Source organism: Dama dama, chromosome 33 (genome assembly GCF_033118175.1).
Source record: "Dama dama isolate Ldn47 chromosome 33, ASM3311817v1, whole genome shotgun sequence".
NCBI classification, from domain to species: Eukaryota; Metazoa; Chordata; class Mammalia; order Artiodactyla; family Cervidae; genus Dama; species Dama dama.
The window spans coordinates 38,700,847-38,724,278 of record NC_083713.1 but is presented as its reverse complement, the minus strand read 5'-3'; the positions used below and the strand labels follow the sequence as shown (position 1 = coordinate 38,724,278).

The window sequence follows — 23,432 nt, the reverse complement described above, 5'->3', positions numbered from 1 at the left end:
CTAATCTCTTCTTATAAGGACACCAATCATATCAGATTAGAGTGACCTCATTTTAACTCACCTCTTTAAATGTCTTAGCTCCAAAGGCAGCCATATTCTGATTTAGACTTCAGATCGTGAATTTTGGGGCGAGAATCACAATTCAGCACAAACACTTACCCTAAATAACTTGATTTTACACAATGTGGGGTAATGTCCAGACCTGCTTAAAAACCTCATGATGTCAGTATTGTAAACTTGCAGCAAATTACAGCCGACAACCTGCTGTCTCCTGCCTTTAGTGGCTGCCTCTTTCTGCTCTTCTCCTTGGCTGAGACCAGCAAACCTGTCAGAACAGGTCACCCAGGGATACAGAAATCCAAGAAGAGGGTTTTGTGCCAGGTAAATAAAAGAAATTATCATTCACTTAAGGTTCATTGTTTAAATTACGATGTTTATTTATGTCAATGCAAAATACAATAAAGCAACTTACAAAAAAAAACCCATTGTATCTTCATGTAACAAAACTCTTCAGTGAACAGAAGTACTACTGTTAATGTTTTGACTTTTCAAGGTCCAGCCTTGGGTCAAAACAGGATGCAGAGAAATAGCAGATTTTTTTCTACTTTCCCCAATATACACACAAAGGAAATTTATATATACTAAAATCCCATTCTAGTAGTAATACAAAAATATCACACGTAGAGATGAATACCACTGTTGTGTCATTGGAATTGCAACTTCCTTATTGCTTGAGATTTCCCACCAACTCTGGGCTTCAGTCAGGAACGCATGGGTACATCAACCCTTCAGGTTTCCCAAGTGACTGTTTAGTAATTCTTTTAGTATAACTGTATACTCCCCAAGTATCTAATTTACCTGAGTTATTTAGAAACCTGAAAAAAATAAGAATTTAAGTGATCAAATTTTGTACCAAGCTCTCTGACAGAATTGAAGAGACTTATCATAGATTATTCTGTGCCAGTTCAGTGGATAAACAGGAAGCCTCAATTACCTAATGAACTACTCACCTAGTAAAAGGCTTCACATTACAATTTTCTCAAAGGTAATAAACATTGCACAAAAGTAGAAGACCTCATCTATATTCCAGTAGTTTAAGTGCTATTTGTCTAGCCACTACATTTTCAAACAAATGGCAATTATCACTTAACTAACAAAATCTTTCTATTATTTCACTGATAAGAGTCAGTCTCACACTGCGGAAAGCAGCAGCAGCTTGGAGTTAGAAGATCTCGATTCGGGAAGCTTGGAGCTAGAAGATCTCGATTCGGGACCAGTTCCTCCCACTCTCTGAGACTTAGTTTCCTTACGGGGATCAATGAGATGAAAGTGCTTTGTGAAGCAGTATTAACTATAAGGAATAATATTCTACGGAGTTCATCTCTTCAATTAACCTGTGGATCCCTAATTACCCACATGTATTTTGCAAGTAAAATCCAACTTTTTCAAGTAGCATATTCACCATATGCGACTGAAATATGCAAGTTGGGTTATGCAAATGGAAAAAAGAATACAGAATTAAGTAAGCCTATTACTCACAGGAGACTTGTGTATTCTTGATGTGTTTGGTTTAAAACCATTAAAAATTTTATTCTGTTTAACACATGGTCCTTTTGTGTTATTGAAGCTCATTTTGAATAAGCTATCTCACTATTTTAAGTTTTTGACAAGAAATTAAAACTTTCATATGAAATTTACGGGGTTTACCTGACTGTGAAACTGAGTTAAATGGGTTGAGAAATACAGAAGGAGTAATAGTCTGAAAACTCAAGGTCAATAAGGAAACTGAATATAGAAGTTTATTTTTCAGGTCATTAAACATAACCTAATGATAGGCCTGTTATTTTTGTTTTTTGCTGGTGACTTCCTAATCTATAAATTACTTTTTCTTAATCTGTAAAACAAAAAATATTTGACTTTTAAGGACATTCAAATCTGTAGAAATTATTAATACTTCGTTTTCATTCTTACATGAGGAGCATCTTTAGGAGAATTACATCCTATAGCTTAAGTAAAAGTTAGTATCTCATTTTTTTCATTGGTTAAGAAAAAATCTTTCTTTAGGAAAGGGCAGATTTACTAAAAGTTTAGAATTCATTGGCAAGTTTGACTATATAATGTGGCATATGGACTTTGTGACTTTGCTGAGACAAAGACTTCAGGTAGCTGTATTTCTGTAACAAATGAGATTCTAATTTCAAACATTTTTCAAATGCAAATCAGGCCTTCATGAATCATTTTGATGATTTTTTGAGGCATTAATGCAACAGAGTTAGTATTTTTGAAATGATCCCCAAAGTAACCCCTTTGCTAAGGATATTTCTCTTCTTGATTATTTTGAAATTGTTAACATCATCTCTAACCTTCACACAGAAAATGACTGATCTCCAAATGACCTATTATTATCTTAAACCAACCTTAAAACAACAAACAGAGAAAAATTAAATAGTGCAATAACATTTCATATCAGTGAAACAAAATTTGTCTGTGCATAAAGTAGTTCTATCCATCCGTGGAAAGATCAACCTTTTGTTTTTCCTTGTGTTTATAGGTTACATTTTTAAAGGTACTGGTGGAGCCTCTGTACAGTGGATTGGTTCCCTAAAAAAAGAAAAAAAAAAAGTCCAAATGAAAGTATGTATATTTTGTTACTACACAGTTTTAATATATCTAAATAATTTCAGTGTACATTACAGACTGGAAGAAGAAAGGCTTAATCTTGGAAGATATTTGAATAATTTTGATTAATTTGACATGTCATACTTTTGGCATTTAAAAATATATACATCTTTATTGTTTTTTTATTATGAAAAAATAATTCTGTATCCTAAAAATCTTGCCCTTTTTGGAAATGCACTAAATCATGGATTTTTGGAAATGCATATGGAACAAAAAATGGCTGCTTTGTTTGCTGCTGTTTTTCCAGAGCTGAAAACAGTTCAACTAGCCCACAGCAGGCCCTCAGAATTTATCAAATGAACAGAATGAACCAACAGGTGACCCAGAAGTAAAATGTGAAAGATAAAAATAGGAAAAGTGAACTGGTAGAAGCATACAAAGATGAATGGCATACACAGTGAGTGAAGTCAGACAGAGAAACAGAAATATCATATGATGTCCCTTATGGGCTGAATCTAAGAAGAAATGACACAAATGAACTTATTTACAAAACAGAAACAGACTCACAGACAGAGAACCGATTTATGGTTACTGTGGGGAGGGTTGGGGTGAGAGATAGTCTGGAGCTCGGGAGGGGTATGCATACACTGCCATGTTTAAAATGGATAACCAACAAGGACCTACTGTATAGCACAGGCAACTCTGCTCAAGGTTGTATAACATCCTGAATGGGAGAGGGGTTTGAGGGAGAATGGACAGATGTATATGCATGGCTGAGTTCCTTTGCTATGCACCTGAAACTACCCTAACATTGTTAATCGGCTACAATCGGATACAAAATAAAAAGGTAAAAAGAAAGAAAAGATGAATGACATAGTATCCACCTTTAAGAAATGCATTGATTGAGATGGTGAGAAGCATCAAACTAGGGCACAAATAATCTTGTTAAAGTAAGACCAAAATTCAGAAGGGGTTACAACTAGCTTCTTGGGACAGCAAACACCTGCTAGTAATAGTCAAAAGAATTTGGTGGCTTTCCCTTGCTAGAGAATGACTGTGGGAAGGAGAGAGTCACAAGAGATGGGCATGTGGGATGCCGGGCTAATGACAGAGTACTGGTCCCCAGGAGGATTGGGCATAACAGCTTTGCCCCGGGGACAGTAGAAAGGTTGTGTGCAAAGCCTGGATAATTCAATTGCTCTGTCTGGACTGTAGATGTGTTTCCAGGTGCCGTCACCAGGACCAGACAGCCCAAAGCTCTCTAGGTTTTTGAATAAATGCTCAACCTGAGCCTCCAATTTCTCTCCTTCAGTTTCATTGTTCCATGAAGGCATGAGGTGTCTGGATAAGGAACATTTCCTTTCCTCCCATTTCTCAAGGTTGGGCATGCAGACTTTGGCTTCAGAGAGCCTGGGTTCTAACCCAGCTCTACCATGTAACCTTACTTAAGCCGTTCTGAACCTTGGCATTCTCATCCATAAGAGGGATTACCAAAGTGCCCACCTGGTCCATGAGGACCATACTTCAGCAGGTACCTGGCACATAGTAAGTGCTCAAAAAACGCTGCTTCTTCTCATCAGTTCAATTCAGTCGCTCAGTAGTGTCTGACTCTTTGTGACCCCATGGACTGCAGCACGCCAGGCTTCCCTGTCCATCACCAACTCCCAGAGCTTGCTCAAATTCATGTCCGTCAAGTCGCTGATGCCATCCAACCATCCTCTGTCATCCCCTTCTCCTCTTGCCTTCAGTCTTTCCCAGCACTTTTTCAATGAGTCAGTTCTTTACATCAGGTAGCCAAAGTATTGGAGTTTCAGCTTCAGCATCAGTCCTACCTACATATAACTTCTTTGCATTTGGAATTTCCTTTTTTTAAGGTCCTGGATAGAGTGCTAAAGATATGCCCCACTTCTGGGCTTTGGGATTCAGCACAGCATTTCCAAGCCCATTTTTGAGTATGTATGGAGTCTGGGTGCCACCTCTGACCCTCTAAATTATCATACTTTGATCTCCTTATGCCCCAAATGGCAGAGGTGGTAGCATTTTCTAGGCATAGATTTGAAGAAAAAAAAAAACCACAATGCAATTGTATTTGCTTCCTCAGTACATTTCTCTCAGCTCTCAGAAGAACTGAATAAAATTAAAAACCATTCTCTGGCCTCTCCCTCTTGTTTCCCGTGGATACACTGCAGTATCTTCATTTTGAAGAGGAATTACATCTGCACCTGTTTCTGTGTTGCCCAGAGCCAGTGGCCTACCTCTGACTGAGCAACGTGTTACCTTTGTCCATGTGCCTTTGCTGAGAGATGCTATCTCAGTAATGAGGGCAAATAAAAGAGGTTCCCTGGTTGTGGATAATGAGTGAAGGTCAAGTCACTATATTGCTTGTACTCCTGAGGTCAGCTTGGATAATCATGAGGACTCTCCAGTCCTTACTTGGCCCTACTGGAATAAGAACTTGAGATTTGGAGGGTATATGGCAGATGGATGTGGTCTTAGATGCAAGCAGAGTGTTGTTCACAAACAAAATTCATGTGTGGAATTCTACTAAATTTAAGAGATTAATTTAATTGCAAACTAGTAAGTTTAAGTTGGGTACAGAAGAACAAGGTACTGGACTGAAGAGGAAAGATGGGAAAAAATGAGATGTGAAGGCTGTGAGTAATGAGTGGGGTACTGTCCTGGAGGAATTGAGGGACTCAGGAAACCAGACATTGTGTAAGAGGAAACAAGCTGTGAGTAGGGCCAGGGCAGAGCTTTGTAGGACTAGGAGCTCTTTTGTGGACCCCATCCCAGATCATGTCAGTCATCCCACATCTCACACTAAACACAGTTGATATGCACAACAAAGGAGGTGATTTGAGTTGCAGTTGACTGGATACACAATGCTATTTGGCAGATATTTTGTTGAATGTTTCATTTTGATTGTGCAGTTTTCTGTGTTTTGAAGCAACTTTGTTTATTAAAGTTTACAATATTTGATGGGGGTGGGGGGTCTCTTGCAAAGGTAGTCATAGGGTCTGGGCATGCTAATGGGGTGGTAGATAAAGCAGACCCCAACATAGTAGGAGGGTAAGGTGGAAGCTTAAAGCTAGGGTAAAAGCAAGTACATTTGATGCTGGCCAGTAGTTTTTCCTGGCCTCAGCCAATGATCAGAACTCAGAAGAATGAGCTCAAATGAAATGTTGTTGGCAGGAGAAAGTGGGGTGATGTCCAGCACTGCCTCCTTCAGTGCCATGCCAGTGGCAGCCTATCTGTCTAGGATTTCCAGCTGAGACACAGGCTTGTGTCTGGCTCCATTTCTGGTGGATCTGCCCTTCTGCGCTGTTTAAACAAGGTCAGGTTTCCTCCAACCCTCTGGAGTCACTAGGCTGACTCCCTCAGGAGTTCTGGGCGGTGCTAATTTAGGCTGTGGATTTTACAAATGCAATGGCACATTTTTTGAGCTTGAAAAAGTGGTAATAAGAAAGCTCTCTGTCATGACCTGCAGCTGCCTTAATGACTGCCTAACTGCCAAATGTAGACCTGATTTGCTTAGCACAGTGCAAAATCAATCCATGACTGTAACGAATGTCAGACTGAATGATTTTTGCCTTTAGTTAATGACTTGTCATCCTAGAAAAAAATGTCTACTCAAAAATGGATTTAAATATCTTCCCTTTATGTTTTCATAAAGACTATGGATGGGGGTTGTATTTCTAAAAGTGTAATAAGAGGTAACCTTTCTTTATAGTTGATGAATGAAATATTTTAGGAGGCAAGAACAAAGCTCTTTCTTATCCAGAACTCTATCACCTTTAGAGTCTAATGGGGGCCTAAGGGTTGGAAGATCCCACTGTTGTCCCTTGAGATCCCCTGGGTTTGAAGACTAAATTCAGTTCTTCGAGAGGAAAAAGGTTTTAGGTAAAAACAAAATCAAATCAAAAGACCCCAAAATGGATGCACTGAGCAGCATTCTCTTTTTTTTTTTCCAATAGGACATATTAGTGAAATTTGAATTGAATAATTTGAATTAAACCTCTTTTGCATCCAAGTGAATAATTATGACCCAGTCATTATCTAGTCAAGAACATCAAACATTTGTTATTCAAAGAAACTCAATTTAACAGGGAATAATATTTTTCATTTATGCTTTTATCTGTTTAATGCATATTTTAATTCCACTTTAGGTGAAGAGACAACAAAAATTCAGCATTTGAATTTCAGTCATGTTCTACATCCTGAGGGAAAACAATTCATGTTTTGGGGAAAATTAACTGTTAATTAAAATGTTATTTTAAAGATATTAATCATTTGTCAGGATTCACGCCTTTGTAGGAGAACATGAAAAAGTGCTGGTTAGTAGATACACACATTATAATTGCCCAAGTGCTTGTTTTCAGAACACCTGCCTATTATTTCTAGGAGGGTCAAGGCTGTGCTTGGAAGAAAAGGCTGCAATTAGGATTTCAGCTCCATCATAAAGCAACAATTTGGGAAATCTCTTATCCTCTCTGAGCCTCAATTTTCTTACATTCAAAAATGGGAGTATCAAGACTACTGCACAGGGCTCATGGTCTTTCAACTAACTACTGCTATTGCATTTTGTACTAACTTAATCACATTCTTGTTTGCTTCTTTTCCAAAAATTTTTCCAATTTAGGTTATTACAGAATACTGAATCGAGTTCTGTGCTATATGCAGTGGGTCCTTGTTGGTTACCTGTTTTACAATAGTAGTGTGTATGAACCTATGGTTACCAGGAAAATGGGTTGGGTGGGTAAGGGATGGATTGGGGGTTTGAGATTGACATGAACACACTAATCACATTGTTTAACCTGGTTGCCTTCTGACCCCTTCCAGGCATTTTCCTGACAGTTGGTGAGAGTTAAAAATAACATTTATGGCCAGGGAGTCAGGTGAAGTTAATTGCTCCAATACTTTGGCTTCATAGTACTGGGTTCTAAGTCACCAAACTAACTTGTCAGGTTACATTTTTACCTCATTAGAGATAGAAATATTATATCTTCATTGCAAATCCTCACTTTACATTACTAAGGATTTTGTTTAATTAGGAAAAGTCCACACATACACAAAAGAAGAGGAAAGTCATATCTCGAACCTCTGTAGACCCATCACCCAGATTCAGGGGTTATCAACATTTTGCCACAGTTACTTCAACTATTCCTCTCTCTCTTTTGGCTGAATTATTTGAGGGCAAACCCAGCTTTCACTTCCTTTTTACTGTAAACCTTAATTATTTTCTATCAAAGCCTCATGCCATTATCCTATCTAACTGAATTAACCATAATTTCTTGCTATCAGTCTAATACCCAGGTCTATACTTTTTTCCAGTTGTCAAAAAATATATATTAGTTAGAGCGCTTAAACCAAGATCAAAACAAAATCTATACATTGCATTTGGTTATGGTGTCTAAAGGTATTTTTAATGGGAAGATAAAGTAGATAAAAATATTCATGGTCTATTGCCCTGCATCATATATTATATTTATTTCAAAATAACTGCATAAGATATAACATCTCTTATTAAGATAAATGTACCTAAAACAGAAAATTCCATTTGCTTTAGGTATGGAAGATATCATTATAGAACTAGAGAAAAAAGTGTTAACATCAATTATTTGGGGAGATGAACCCAAAGGAACATTGCATTTGCCTGTATTTTCTCCAGTGATATCATGGTTTTAAGAATCAGCAATGTAAGATAATTGCTATCAGATAGCTGGACACACCATTAGAGAGAGAGAGATGAAATTAAAACCATGAAATTGTTTCTATGGGCCTCTAGAAATGTAATTATCTCTCCTGTGGAAAAGAAACACAGAAAATTGGAGTCCTGTTTTGTGTTTGCCCACTGTGAAGAGAAGACACATAAATTATATCTATTGAGTACATATATTTAAAAGTCGATACTTTGGAGGGTTTTTTTTTTTTTTTTTCAGGTAGCTGTTTAAAATTGATGCTATTCAGAAAAGCTAACTGGATGGTATTTTAAAAGCCTTCTTGCCTTGCTTTTTTAACCTATTATGAGTAATGAGTATTTCCATGGAAATTGGCATGAACTGTCATACTACTCCTGAACATTATTCCATTAGCTCTAACAGCCGATATATGGAAATGTTTAGATGTAGCATGTATGCTTGTCAAATGGGGCCTGCAGGAACCTTCTGGTGGTAAAGAATAAAATGTATCGCCTTGATGTTCCTAAGTAGCTAACAGTATAAGGAGTTTCATGTGACTCTTCAGAGTAGGGGAAATCTTCATTGCCATGAGACAAATGAACGCTGTGAGGACTATCTGAGTTCCAGATAATGGACAGAGGTCCCTTTGTCCCCAAAGCAGAACAGAAACCAGCTGTTGGGGATGTGGGGAGAGGAGCAGAGAAAGAATGTGACAGTTTAACTCTTAGTGCAGAAGAAATCCAACACCCCATCTTTTCCTCAGGAGGAGTAGCTAGCCCCTAGGTGTGCGCATACCGTTTGCCACTTGGCCTTTGACCTTTCTGCTTCAAATTTGGCAACTTCTTTCCTATCATGAAAAGACACCAGGAGCTTCCAAATGCACAGTAGGACGACTCCAATAAGAAGAATAGCCAGTGAAACCCCCAACATGATCATGGGAATATTTGGAGGTTTTGGACAGTCTGTGGAAACAAAGAAAATTATACTAAGGAGATTGTTCAATTAATGTTCTGATGTAGAGAAAACACTTCTCATTAAATTTTCAAACCATACTTTTTCTCCAGTAGAGGAAAGATAATAATCTCTTTTGTTTTGCTGAATTTTAAAAAATGACTTACTTGTTGAAGGATAGCCCTATTTCTTCAAAGGAAACAAAAGATAAAGTAAGAACTTGATTATTCAAAGCAAATGGATATATACTTGAAATGACTGACTCAAAAAGAATTAGAATTCTAAAGTGACAATTAATATACATGGGGTATTTAAAGCATCAGTGAAAAGACTGTAGTTTACTAAAGATGACCTCTTTTGAGTATAAGACAAAGTAGAAATGGAATGTGTACACACACATACACTTTTTCATGGATTTTCTTGAATCATATAGATTGCACTCAAAATTAAATACAACCTACCCCCGAGAAGTATACTACTTGCTCTTCCTTTTAAAATATATCGACAGAAAATAATCATGGTTTTCAGTTTTATTTTCACTCTAATGCAGTGCCCTGGTGTCTTGGAAAATTCCTGAATTGGGTTCAAGAGAGGTGGGTTCCATTCCCATCTGATGGACAGTAGCTGTCTGAAATCCATTAAGTCTCTCCATCTCTCTGAGCCCCAGTGCCTTCGTCTGTAAAACCAAGGTGTGGGGCTTCAGTGTTCCCTTAACTTCCTGATAAGATTAAGCCCAGGTGCTCATGCTTATTAAACCCACCTCTGAAATTCCTAGACCCATCCCCTGAGATTCTAATTCAGTTGGTTTGGATGGAGCCACAGACTCTTTATTATTAAAAGTATCCCAAGTGATTCTTATCTCTAGGGAAGTTTGAGAAATTAGGTGTTCTGTATAGTCCTTTCTACTCGAACATTCTATGAAATGTTATTTTGACTCTATTGACAATATTAATACAATTTTGTAATTATACAGTACCTTCTCTCATTGACAGCAGAATGACTAATAATACTTGCAATATGCCTGGGAGATGATACATTTCTTAATGAAGCATTATAATTAAGCTCTCCCTTTGCTATCAGGGAAAAAAAGTCCCCCATAAAATTTATCATTAAATATCTGCCTCCCTCTGCAAGAAGTGAGGCAAATCCGTTGTATCTGGGGAGGAAATGAATCATGTTTAGTTTATCCTAACTCTTATTGCTTTTAGATATTTAATAAGGAGAGTTATACACACAGGACGAGTCATGCTGCTTTCAAGGTAAGATCTATAGCTGATCTGAATTTGAGCAGGACTAATGACCCCCTCACAGCATGACGCCTGGCCTCACACAGTTTTGTTCTTTAGCCAAAAAGCCACGTAAGGTGATTAGGCAGAAATAAGTAGAGGAGTTAATGAAATAGTTACTACACTATGAAGATCTAAAGACCGTTTCTAGAAGAGCAAATGAACCATGGCTGCTTCTAATAGGTTAGCAACACTCCTGCAAAGAAAGTGGCAGGCCTGTGTCCATGAGAATATATACTGGCTATATCTTTGACTATGAAATGTCTGGGGTGGGGCATAGAATGTTCTTGCTCAAAGCAAAATGAAGCTTGCTGAGACCCTGCAGCCAGAATATGAATTAGGAGGGCTCTCTGGTAGGCAATAAATATAGGAGGAACGGGCATGGCCTGGTGGAGATAATCATTTGAAGAATTTAGAGTCGCTGGGAATTAAACATTTTTCAAGCAAGGATTTTGGCCCAGGATCCATAACAGGTATTACACAGAAGAAATTTCCACTTTCCATACTCTCTTTAGTATCTCTTGAGACGCTCATACTGAAGACCTGTTGTAGGTAGGAGAAAAGGCTTTCTCTATCACTGTGTACCATCCAGGCTTGTCTGTTGAGTCCAGGTCAGTGCGGCACCTAATTCTAAGGTGCTGAATTTCTAATGCTGCCTATCTGGTAGCCCAGTCACATGTGGTTATAGCTCAATAGTCACTAGAAATGTGACTTTTCAGAATTAGGCTTTGTGTTAAGTGTGAAATACACTCTGATTTTGAAAACTTGATAAGAGAAAAAAGTACAATATCTCATTAACAATTTTATATTGACTGTACATTGACATAAGATTTTGGATGTAATGGATTAAATAAAACATACTATTAAAATTAATTTCTTTTATACTTTTTATGGGAGGCGGGAGGATGGCTCCAAGAGGGAGGGGTTATAGATATAATTATAGCTGATTCGTGTTGTTGTATGGCAGAAAGTAACACAACATAGTAAAGCAATTATCCTCTAGTTAAAAACTACATAAAGGTTAACTAGAAAATTTAACAATACAATGTGATTTGCATAACATTTCTATGGGAGAGTGCTCTCTGACAGAATCTGGGGATCCAGATTTCTTTATGCTCTTTCAGCCAGTGGGAGGCAGTATAGCACAGTAGTTAAGAGCATGAGCGCCTGGCCAGCCTGCCAGAGATCCCAACCAGTGCTAGTGTTTAATTGCTGCAGGACCTAGCAAATTATTGACGTCTCAACTTCCTTACCCATAAGATGGAAATAATAGCAATACCTGCTTTATATGGTTGTTGAGAATGTTAAATTAAAACATGTGAAACATATGGAATAACACCTGACATGGTATTAATAAGGGCTCAGTAAATGACAGCTGCCATTACTGTTAGTAGCAGTAATATAGTAGTATTACACAAAGGCACCCTTCTCCCTTTCTATGCTCAAGACCTCAAGGGCTTGGAATCTCCAAGGTGGAACCTGTGGGTGTCAGATCCACACTCATATCTGTGCCAGGAAGCCTCCCCAACTATCATTCATCGTGGTTCTCATGAAGGCGGCTCTTGTCTGCTGAAAGTTTCTCTGGAAAGTAGATGAGTGAAGATATCCCTACATTCACACACACACTGATGGTGACTCTTCACTTGGCTATCTTTTTCTATTTGGTAGGAGAACCCTGGGACTCCTTAACTTTCACATTCTCTTTTCTCATTTTGCCTCTTTTCTCCGGGTGCCTCCAACCGTCTGCCCTGGGCTCTCTGGTCTTAAAGCTGTGAGAGGGGACAACAGACTCCAGGGTCAGGCTCTGTCCAGGGCCACCGGAAGCTCTGATCTATTCGGGAACATTTACCAGGAAAGGAGCATCCTTCAAGCTGTCAGGGGACTCCTGTTAAACCTTAGGGAGGTCATTTCCCACTCACTTTTTCCTGCTGCAAAAGCAGAGGGGGAATAAAAAGTCTTAATAAAAAGACATCAGGGCAGCTGAGGGCTTCTCAGAAAGATGGCATGTTGATATGCCACTCATATTGTGTGGACAAAAGAAGAAAAACCCAACAGTTCAGTAATGAGGAAACATTTAGCAACCAAAGGCATGTTTCACAAGAAAAGAAAAAAAAAAATCAACTAGACACAAAAGTCCTTGAATTAAAGACAGAGCCTATTCTGGAAAGTTTCATTTTTGTTTGAAACTTGCTTTTCCAGTGAAGTTAATAGTATAAGGAATGGCTTTGATTCCAGGAGAACTAGTTAAAGCCATTACCATGGTCACAGAGGGCGGGGGGTGTAGGTGAAGAATTTGCCTGTAGAAAACAGATAATGAGGAGGCAGGTGTTTGTACTATAAAGTATTTCTTCTTGGTACAGCAGGAATCACCTTAAATTTCCTTAACTAATGGCCTCTACAGTGCCCTTTATGTATGCATTTCAGATGAGATCTGGTGTGTTCAGGGTGGTATGGCCATAGACAATATGTATGTATTTCAAAGCAGCTGATTTACAGGAACTATTCAAGAGCAAGTCTCCAGGAGTACTCTGCCCATCTGAGCAACAAGGTCACCATCAGACACTTGTATCTTGCACTGTGCTGACCTCTACCTCTCCCTGACCCCTAGCTACAATGTGGTACTTTTCTAATCTTGTTTTCTTGGTAAGTTCATAGTGCTTTGAACTTACTTCTTGATAATGGTGTCATTGCTTTTCACACTCTTAAGTGATGGCAGTTTGGTGTTCTCGGGTTCACATTCAGGACTGGATGCTTTGTCAGCACATTGGTAGACCAGCACACACGACAAAACTCCTCGGCCTTCTAGCCTGCCTTGCTGCTATTGTCTGGGCCAGAAGTTGGGCTCCAGGCTTTTTGGGGAAAGAGGAGGAGGCTGATGACAAGAGCCAGAGAGGTCTGATTTCATGCAACTGTCGTTTCTATCGCAAAGGTTTAGGGGCACATCATTAACCGAAGACAGAAAAGGTGAGGCACCTGTGAGTATCTAAGCAGGCAGGCAGGCCTGTGAGGGTTAGAGTCACCCAGAAGAGGTCTAGAAGCCAGCTCTATCAGAGTCACCTGGAGAAGTGTTACAATGCAGAGTCCTGGGCCATATCTGGCCTGCTGACTCAGGACACAGGCAGTCTAACAAGCCCCCAGGTGAAACTCACTAAAACTTAAGAATGTCTCAACAAAAGTGCTTTTCTCACTATTTTCTTCTCTCCTGGCTATAAGCTTCTCTCTCACCCCTTCGCTGAAAATGAAGCTGACTCCATGAATTGCTATGGAGGAAAACTCACAAGAAGCGATGGACTCTGACTTCCTTTAGAGATTCCTTCCTTCCTTCCTTGTCACTCATGCCTTTTCTGACTCAGCCATCATTTAATGACCCATTGGGTAAGTTATTAACTAGTACATGTTTTACATGCATTTTTTCACTTAATCCTTGACTCAACCCTTAGAAGAAAGTACTGTTGTTTTCCCCATTTTACAGATGAGGAAATAGAGACATGCAGGGCAAGTATCTTCCAAAACGTCGATGAAGTGGTGGAGCAGGATCTGAGCCCAAGGTTGGCCTGATTCAAAGCTTGTTCTCTTAGACTGTTGTACTCCTCTTCCCTGTTCGTCTTTCCTAAAGCCACACCTTTCGCTGACATTTAACTGGTCCACCTTTCTATAATTCATCAGCCACCTTTTTGGATTAGAACACTCTTCTCTTGTATTTGATCTTAATAAGAGACATTGGTACATACCAAACCTTTCAATAGGTATCTTTCAGTCATTGGGAAATCAAAAAGTTGGAAATGTCTTTCCTGGCAAGCTACCCAGAGTACCTTTCTGATTGTTTTCTCCTTTCCCATGTAGTATCTTTTATCACTGACAAGGGAAGGCAAGCCACCCACCTTTCTCATTGATGCTGTGAATGATGGTTTTCCCTTCATTATCTGTAGTTAGTAGGAATGTAACAAGGCATTCATTTTCTCCTTGCAGAGAACAGGAAACAGAGCTATCCTCTGAGAAATCTGTAGATAAAGAAGTCATTCATTAGGTTAAATGAGTTTCCAAAAGATGTTTTTTTTTTTTTTAAAGCAAAGTAGTATTGAGTTTTATTATGCAAATAGAAATTTCCAACATTGCAGAATAGGAATAGAAAAGACATTAGGATTTTCCTCCACCCACTGAGGGTTTAATTTCTACTCCTGTTCCAGAAGAACAGTTCCAGGTGTGGTCAATCAGGACTGACCATCAAATGCACCCATCAGTCTGATAGGTGCACAATTTCAATGGAGTGAAGTGCTTCAAGGCAGGTACTGTAATGGGAATAGAATGGCTCAGATTATGGCAGTGAGGAAGCCATATGGTTTCTTTGGCTCAGAGTATCTGGGAAGAAGCCTAGATTACATTTCAGAAAGAGACTACACAGTTCAAACATAGTGGTATTTCTAAAGGGGCCTTTTCCACAATGTCCTAGTCAGATTGCTGGCCATGTATGCTCACAACAGTAAATATAAATCAATACGAGTTAACAGAGACTGAAGTGTTATATAGCATGGGGACCAGCAGGATAAAGATAAATCCCAGAATAAAAGGAGACTAGGATGCCCTAGTGGCACTAGCGGTAAAGAACTTGCCTGCCAGTGCAGGAGACTTAAGAAATGTGGGTTTGATCCCTGGGCTGGGAAGATCCCCTGGAGAAGGAAGTGACAACCTACTCCAGTATTCTTGCCTAGAGAATCCCGTTGACAGAGGAGCCTGGCTAGCTACAGTCCATTCGGTTGCAAAGAATTGGACACGACTAAAACAAATTAGCGCAAATACACACAGAGGATGCCCATTGGCCTACCACTCATATAGCCCTTTTCTCAATTAAAAAAAAATTTCAATTTTCCTCAAATCTTTTTCAAATAAATTTGAGGTTATTCAAGAACCAGAGAATGAGTGTCATGACAGAAATTGATCATACAGTAAAATGGTCAATAATGTTAGTACTATGTATCAGACATTTTAGTGGTCTGATACCTATGCCAAAACTATGTAAGGTTTTTCTAATTTAAAAAAAAACTTACTTAAAGTTCTCCTCTAAGTTAGAGACTTTTTAACGATACTGTTACACTTTTTTCTGTGTGTAAACCTGTAAATAGAATGACTGTTTGCTCTTATCTTAAAATTTTAAGACATATGATCCAAGTGAAAGTCGTTCAGTTGTGTCAGACTCTTTGCGACCCCATAGACTATACAGTTCATGGAATTCTCGGGGTCAGAATACTGGAGTGGGTAGCCTTTCTCCTCTCCAGGGGATCTTCCCAACCCAGGTCTCCCACATTGCAGGCGGATTCTTTACCAAGTGAGCCCTAAGGGAACCCCAAGAATACTGTAGTGGGTAGTCTATCCCTTCTCCAGTGGATCTTCCCCATCCAGGAATCGAACTAGGGGTCTCCTGCATTGCAGGAGAATTCTTTACCAGCTGAGCTATCAGGGGAGTCCATACGATCCAAAGCAAGTGTCTTATGATACAATGGGTCAGAATATAAAGCTGAGATTGTCTCTGATAATCTTGGACATAGTCTTTTTAGATCTGTAATTTTTCTCATTAGCTTCAACATAAAATTTTTTTCAATAAAACAGAATCTAGCTATGTTCCTCTGACTCTAATGAAGAAAAATTAAGCAATAATCTATTTTTGATTTCACAATGCCATAACCATAGAAAGATAGCAACGTTTTTTTTGCCTTTAATTTATAAAATTAAACACACCATGCCGAAGTTATAAGAAGCACGCCTGTATTATCCACAACAACTGAGACTAGTAAAATATTTGAAAGTGAAAGTCGCTCATTAGTGTCCAACTCTTTGCAACCCCGAGGACTATACAGTTCATGGAATTCTCCAGGCCAGAATATTAGAGTGGGTAGCCTTTCCCTTTCCCAGGGGATCTTCCCAACCCAGGGGTCGAACCCAGGTCTCCCACATTGCAGGTGGATTCTTTACCAGCTGAGTCACAAAGGAAGCCCAAGAATACTGGAGTGGGTAGCCTATCCCTTCTCCAGTGGATCTTCCCCACCCAGAAATCAAACTGGGATCTCTTGCATTGCAGGCAGATTCTTTACCAACTGAGTTATCAGGGAAGTCTTTAGCATTATTAATAAGATTTCAGAGGATAAATTTAAGTGAACAAACTGTTTCTGAATCCATTTGTTGGTGTTGTTTAATCACCAAGTTGTGTCTGTTTTGCGACCCCATGGACTGTAACCCTCCAGGCTCCTCTGTCCATGGGATTTTCCAGGCAAGAATACTGGAGTGGGTGGCTATTTCCTTCTCTAGGGGATCTTCCCCACCTAGAGATCCAACCTGCATATCCTGCATTGGCCGGTAGATTCTTTACCACTAAGCCACCTGGGAAGCCTCTTCAAATCTTTTACAAGCATCTTATTTACATAGGAATATTAAGAAATCTAATTACAAACTATTCTCATCTGGTCATTCCCAACTGTTTACCATCATCTGCCTGGGAGGCTTCCCAGGCAGCACTAGTGGTAAAGAACCCGCCTGCCAAGGCAGGAGACATAGGAGATACAGGTTCAGTCCCTGGATCCAGAAGATCCTTTGGAGGAGGGCATGGCAACCCACTCTAGTATTTTTGCATGGAGAATCAGATACAACTCAAGTGACTTAACACACCCACATGGAAATCACCTAGGAGTTTTGAAATGATGGATTCCAGGGACTCACCCTGGCTATTCTGATTTAAGAAGTCTGTGGACAGGAGCTTGCATATTCGTGAATTGTTAATAGTATCTTTAAAGAGGTGATTCTGATGAAGAGGTTTGGGCACCTCCAGGCAACACTTGATTAGTGAAATTTGTGCTATGTCATGTGTTTGACAGCAACACCACTACATATATAATTCATACTTTGGTCATTTTCAGATGACCTCCACCACACATTCTCCTACCAAACCATTCCAGTTAGCTAGGACTCATGGAATCTTACGGCATATGCTTTTACTTGTTGGAGTGTTTTTTTCCTTCCCTTCCTGCTTTGCCATGACAGTGCACACCCGCCCTGCTCTTCTAAAACTTACTTAATGGAACATTTCATTCTCAGGTAGAAAATATGTGGACAGCTTATAATACTGCTTTCAGTAATATTAATCCTGCTTTTTTATTTCCTCTTAAATAGCTACACCAAAGCACAGGGAGGCTTAATTTACTTGGCCGGGATTTTTTAAGTTTTAATGGAACTGCTAACATGACCTTTGAGTCATGACTCCCTTCTTGCTTTAATTACTTCACCACTCCTTTTCATGACTGTTATGACTCTAGATTTTGCCTGTTTTGTAGTGTTTGGGTATTAAAAGGGCATTATTGAATGTGTAGTGAAAAGGTCCAGCTTGGGCTGGAGATTTGCATAATTAGCTGCTAAGCTTTTCTTTTGTTATTCATTAGAAATGGACCTTTCTGTTTTACTCACTTGTATGAGTGCTAGCAGCACTGTTTTAGAATAATAGAACGAAAATAAGATCTCAGGCAATCCATGAAATCGTACATAGAAAAGGAAGAAATGTGAGAATGGAGGTTAAGAGGCCGGGGTCTGGGAAGGTCTAGGAAGGATGTGGAAAATATAAACTGTCTGCACCATTGACTCAAGATAACCATGTATTTGAGATCTTCCCTTTGGGGCAGAGACAGTACTTCTCAGAGAAAACAGTTTCCCAGGAAAGAAAAAAATAGGGTTCTGGGGTCAAATAAGTTTGGGAATCCCTCCTTACTCTAATTTTTCCTTTTGCCTCACCTGAAGATTCACAATGCACATTTAATTTAATGTACATGACAGCTCTCAGTCTTGCAAAGCAAACAAAAAGCTTAACTTCCCATTTGCAAAATTCATATGACCATTGGTGCTTTTATCCATGTGACATTTTCAGAACTAGGGTTCCATAGAACATACTTTGAGTAACAATGCTCTGAGTACATGAATGTTGGGGTAAATTCAAGACTTCTATTTCAGTAGAAAGGAATATAAAAGTTAAGCCACATGGCCTTAGAAATGCTCACACAAGTCATCATAGCACATTTGAGGAATAATTTATTTAGATTATGAAGTTTATGCTTACTTTACTCTTCACGTCCTTGTGAGGGGAAGGATGAGCTGATAAAAGATCCCATGGAAGAGCAAATATGCAGTGATAATTTTAAGATGATACGATCAATAACATGACCGAGTGAGTAATTTGGAACAGGACTTATTAAAAAGGCCCATTAGAAGATACATATGCTTGTGGCACTCATGGTAAAAGAATCTGCCTGCCAATGCAGGAGACACAAGCAAGAGACATAGTTTTGATCCCTGGGTCAGGAAGATCCTTTGGAGTAGAAAATGGCAACCCACTACAGTACTCTTGCTTGGAAAATCCCATGGACAGAGGAACCTGGCAGGCTACAGTCCATGGGGCCACAGAGTTGGATAGGACTTAGCGACTTAATAACAGCAAGAACAACAACAACCCATTAGAAGAGTGACTTTTAGATTCTCAGGCTGACAAAGATATTTTTTCTTTCAAATTCATCACAACTACTGCTTTAAATGGTATTAGTAAACCAATCACTTTGATTTCTGAATTAGAAATAGTTGTAGTCCCCTATTTTGAAGATAATTTAGTCAATTACACCATAAGAATAATGAAACAATTTGTTGGCTACTTGAGAATATAATCTTCCTCTCAAATCCAAGCACTTATGATCATCTATACTCAGAAAGGCATTTCCCTGGTGGCTCAGATGGTAAAGAATCTGCCCATGATGCGGGAGACCCAGGTTTGATCTCTGGGTCAGGAAGATTCCCTGGAGAAGGAAATGGCAACCCACTCCAGTATTCTTGCCTGGAAAAGTCCCATGGACAGAGGAGTTTCGCAGGAGTTTCCATGGGGTCTCAAAGAGTCAGACATGGTTGAGCAACTAACACTAACTAACTAACTATACTCAGAAAACTGTATATGTACATTCCCTATTTGTGATTTACATGTTTCCAAGGTTGATTTCTTTTTCCCCTCAGCACATTAGATGTCCCATGCTGTTAGTTACTTTGGTTCCAGTCATTTGCAGGGCATTTTCTGCAATTTTTAGTCATTTCTTTGAAACACATGGTAAATATACCAACTGTTTGCTGTGAAATGAAGCCAGAGGATATGCTGAGATTGTGGACTTGTTACTAATGTGGACAGGCCACAAACGCCATCTTACCCGGTGCTCAGTGTATTAGTGTAAGGTATTAATATATTAGTGTATTAGTGTAAGGTACATACCATCTTGTCCAATTTATGGCTATTTGGCATATTTATCTTAAGGCACCAGAAATGCACAGGCAAGGGGTTTCGTGAGCACTAAACCCACCCCTCCATATAGGGTTATTTAACTGTGCATAGTCAGAAACCTCAATTTTAAAACAATGTTGGTAATTTTCAAAACAATAGAAATATCACTAACTTATATCACTTTGGAAATGGATTAATTTCTATATTCTAGTTTCATTATTCAAGACACATATGCTAGATTGTCATAAATTATCATCTTGGTTATTTCACTCCACCCAAAATACATCGGAGTTGCACCTCTAAGGTGTGCAGAGCAAGGTTCCTACCTGAGCAGCGGTTTCTACCTCATGGCGGGTTTGTGATGATGGAAAAACAAATCCCCCCAGACAGTCCCTTTAGGAGGGTCAGTCATCAGGTTTTTTTTTTTTTTTTTTTTTTATCAGTTTTATTTTAAAGATCACAAATTATTTTTTAAATGCCTTCCCAGCTAAAATACAACCTATTTACATATCTGAGATAAACTTTTGCCATTAGAAGGAATCTGATTTTAAGTAAGTCACTTCAAAAATGGCAGACAGAAGCAAGAGCAGAGTTTGCTTAGCAGTAAAAGGTAACAAGGCTTCCCAGGTGGCACAGTGGTAAAGAATCTGCCTGCCAATGCAAGAGACACAAGAGACGCAGGTTCAGTTCCTGGGTTGGGAAGTTTTCCTGGAGGAGGAAATGGCAACCCACTCCAGTATTCTCGCCTAGGAAATCCCGTGGCCAGAGGAACCTGATGGACTGCAGTCCACGGGGTCACAAAGAGTGGGACATAACTGAGGTACTGAGCAAGCACCTCCTAAAGGGAACAGGCCTTTGTTGGAGTTTGGGACTGAGGGCACAGAGGATTAATGATGACCATGTGAGGAGGCAGGGTGGGAGGGAGGTCCAAGACAGGGGGGCGATATATGTTTACATAGGGCTGACTCACTTCATTATACAGCAGAAACTAACACAATATTGTAGAGCAACCGTACTTCAATTAAAAAAAAAAAAAAGATGACGATGTAATATCCAGGTCTGGAAAGTTGGGAGTAAAAACATGGAGGGAAGGGGAGGAAAAATGGCCACTAACCAGAAACTGCCCGATGCCTGAGGGCTGCTGTCAGAAAACCCATACTACACCTCACTTCTTCCTATCGTGAAATAAGGCAGGCAAATGACGGAGGATGATTTCAAGTTAGGGGGCTAATATTTAGCTCTTTCTTCAATTTTCCTCTTTTCTAATTAAAAAAAAAAAAAAAATTACAGCATTCTGGAATTCTCTCCAGCTGCATGTGTTAAGCGGAGATGAATCTGCCAACAGAGCTAAAGCCAAACAGAAAAGCTGGGACTTTAAATTGCTTGTATCCCAAACCATCAAGTCTTTAGCCTTCTGGAATGCATTTACTCTTAAAAATGAATGCGAGTGAACTAACCCCCCCAGTACAAATGAGGTTGAGCTACTGAAAAGCCCTCCACAGAGTTTCTGCCTCTCTAAAACTGTGCAAAGGAAAGGAAAGCAATTTAAGACAAGTAGAACCTTCTTCTTCACTGATGGTCGCACCAGCTAGTTTGCATTTGTCAACACATTCTTCTTGGGCCTGGCCATCTGCAGACAGGTAGCATTCAATGCAGCTCCTGTGAACATTATTCAATAGAATTAATCAGTTTTGTGATGGTGTAAAAATGGATATGCAATTGGGATTTTGCTTTCATGCTGTTACTGTAATTCCAGCTATAGAAATGTCCCAGAGAGGATGTTGTGTTTTGTTACTTTCAAAAAGATGGTTGGGTGATATCCAAGAGGAAACTGCTTTAGTCTGAATTCCACTCAGTAATCATTGCTCCCTAAGGCAGCCTTGATAAGAACTACTATCCTCATTATCTTTAATGATTGCTTCTGATTGGTCAGATTAAAAAAAAAAAATTTCCCCAACAAAAAAAATGTCCCAATTATTTTGGTATTTAATTTAGCTATATTTTCATTATACATTTTCCTGGGAAGGGTTTATGCTGCTAAAATAAAATTAGAGACTAAAGTGTGAATTTCTTAACAGAAATAGTCTGTATTTTAACAAGAATTCCAAAAATTCTCGTAGGTCATGAATGACTATTTCAAAGATTCACTTTTCTGTAACTCTTTTGAATGAGTTCAAACCTTGATAAGAGTATTTTCAAAAGCTGAGTATTACAGCCTGGATCCTCATTAATGCAGATTTTTAAGTAAAGGATTGCTACTTATTTAAAAGTGTATTTCCAAGACCATAACCCAGGAATTAAGCTACTCTAGTGATGGCTATACAGCAAAAGTAAAACTTAGATTCTGAATTAATCTTGTGCTGAAAATCACTTTACAGATAGTGTTTGGGGTAATCCAAAGCTGCAAAACTTTTCTTACTGTGAGCAAGCATCATACCGCCTCTCTCTTAACTCTGGCCCAGGAACTGTACACTCTTCTAAGCGCTGGAAACACTCCTCATTCCCGCTCATGCCTTATCACACCTCAGCTGAAACCGCACTTCCTTAGGCAAGCTTTCCCTAGCCCTTATCAGTCCCCTTGCAGTGGAAGCCTCTGAATTCCTCTGCTGGAAGGGTTTAGGAGCAGCACTCTCTGTGGAGTGGGGATAGGAATCTTATCTGGAAGTTGCCTTTGCACCGCAAGCACACTGCACTTATCGAGGTTATGTATTTACTTGGGGTGGTTTTGTAGGGGGCTGCTGAAGACTGTGAAAGCCTTAAAACCTCTATCTCTTTGTGTACCCTATTGACGGCTGCCCAAGCTAGCCTAGTAGCTTTATCTCCTGCCAGAGAATTCTATTGTTCCCTCTTTATCCCCTATTATAACTGTCAGCCCGGATATCATTATAATTACTTTTTAAATGTTCTGTCTTTGCCAGTAGATGCTTAGCACCTGTGACCGCAGGAACTATTGCTGTTTCACTATCACTGTATGTCTAAGACTTAACATGATTCTCGCCTGTAAGTAGGTATTTAACACCTATTTGATAAAGAAGTGCATGAAAGAATAAATGGAAGAATGGATTCCCCTCAAAACTAACAAATACCAAGTGGATCACTCTACTCAATTCCTCAAATTCAAACTACTTTGACCATTAATTTCATACCTTATAAACCAGATCTAAGATTGAAACATGTCTGATGAAACAAACAAACAAACTTCTGGTTACCAAAGGGGAAAGGGGAGAGGGAGGGGATAAATGAGGAAGTTGGAATTAACATGCACCTAGTACTATATATAAAATAAACAAGAATTTACTGTATAGCACGTGGAACTATATTCAATATCTTATAATAACCTACAGTGGAAAAGAATCTAAAGCTGAACACCTAAAAACTGACACAATATTGTAAATCAATCATAGTTAAATAAAATTTTTTTTCAAAAGAGATTAAATCAGGTTTACAGAGAAGATAAATTAGAAAAATAATGGAATTTAATATTAAATTGTATTCCAGTAAGCCTAACTTTGGGCTTCCCAGGTGGTGCGTTAGTGGTAAAGAACCCGCCTGTCAAAGCAGGTTAGACATAAGAGACACAGGTTCGATCCCTGGTTTGGGAAGATCCCC

The 23,432-nt window shown here is 39.1% G+C and overlaps 1 protein-coding gene across 4 annotated transcripts in view; it reads right to left on the bottom strand.

The window, feature by feature from the left end:
• Positions 1-435: 435 nt before the first annotated feature.
• Positions 436-23,432, bottom strand: part of ITGB6 (integrin subunit beta 6) — an 82,728-nt gene continuing 59,731 nt past the window's right edge. For all 4 annotated transcript variants that reach the window (XM_061135011.1, XM_061135013.1, XM_061135015.1 and 1 more), the window contains 4 exons: positions 21,385-21,482; positions 14,416-14,535; positions 9,093-9,259; positions 436-2,601 (listed from right to left, as the gene is read on the bottom strand). In XM_061135011.1, coding sequence (XP_060990994.1) covers positions 2,503-2,601; positions 9,093-9,259; positions 14,416-14,535; positions 21,385-21,482 — 484 coding nt within the window. In that variant the 3' untranslated portion in view covers positions 436-2,502. The remainder of the gene's footprint in view (positions 2,602-9,092; positions 9,260-14,415; positions 14,536-21,384; positions 21,483-23,432) is intronic.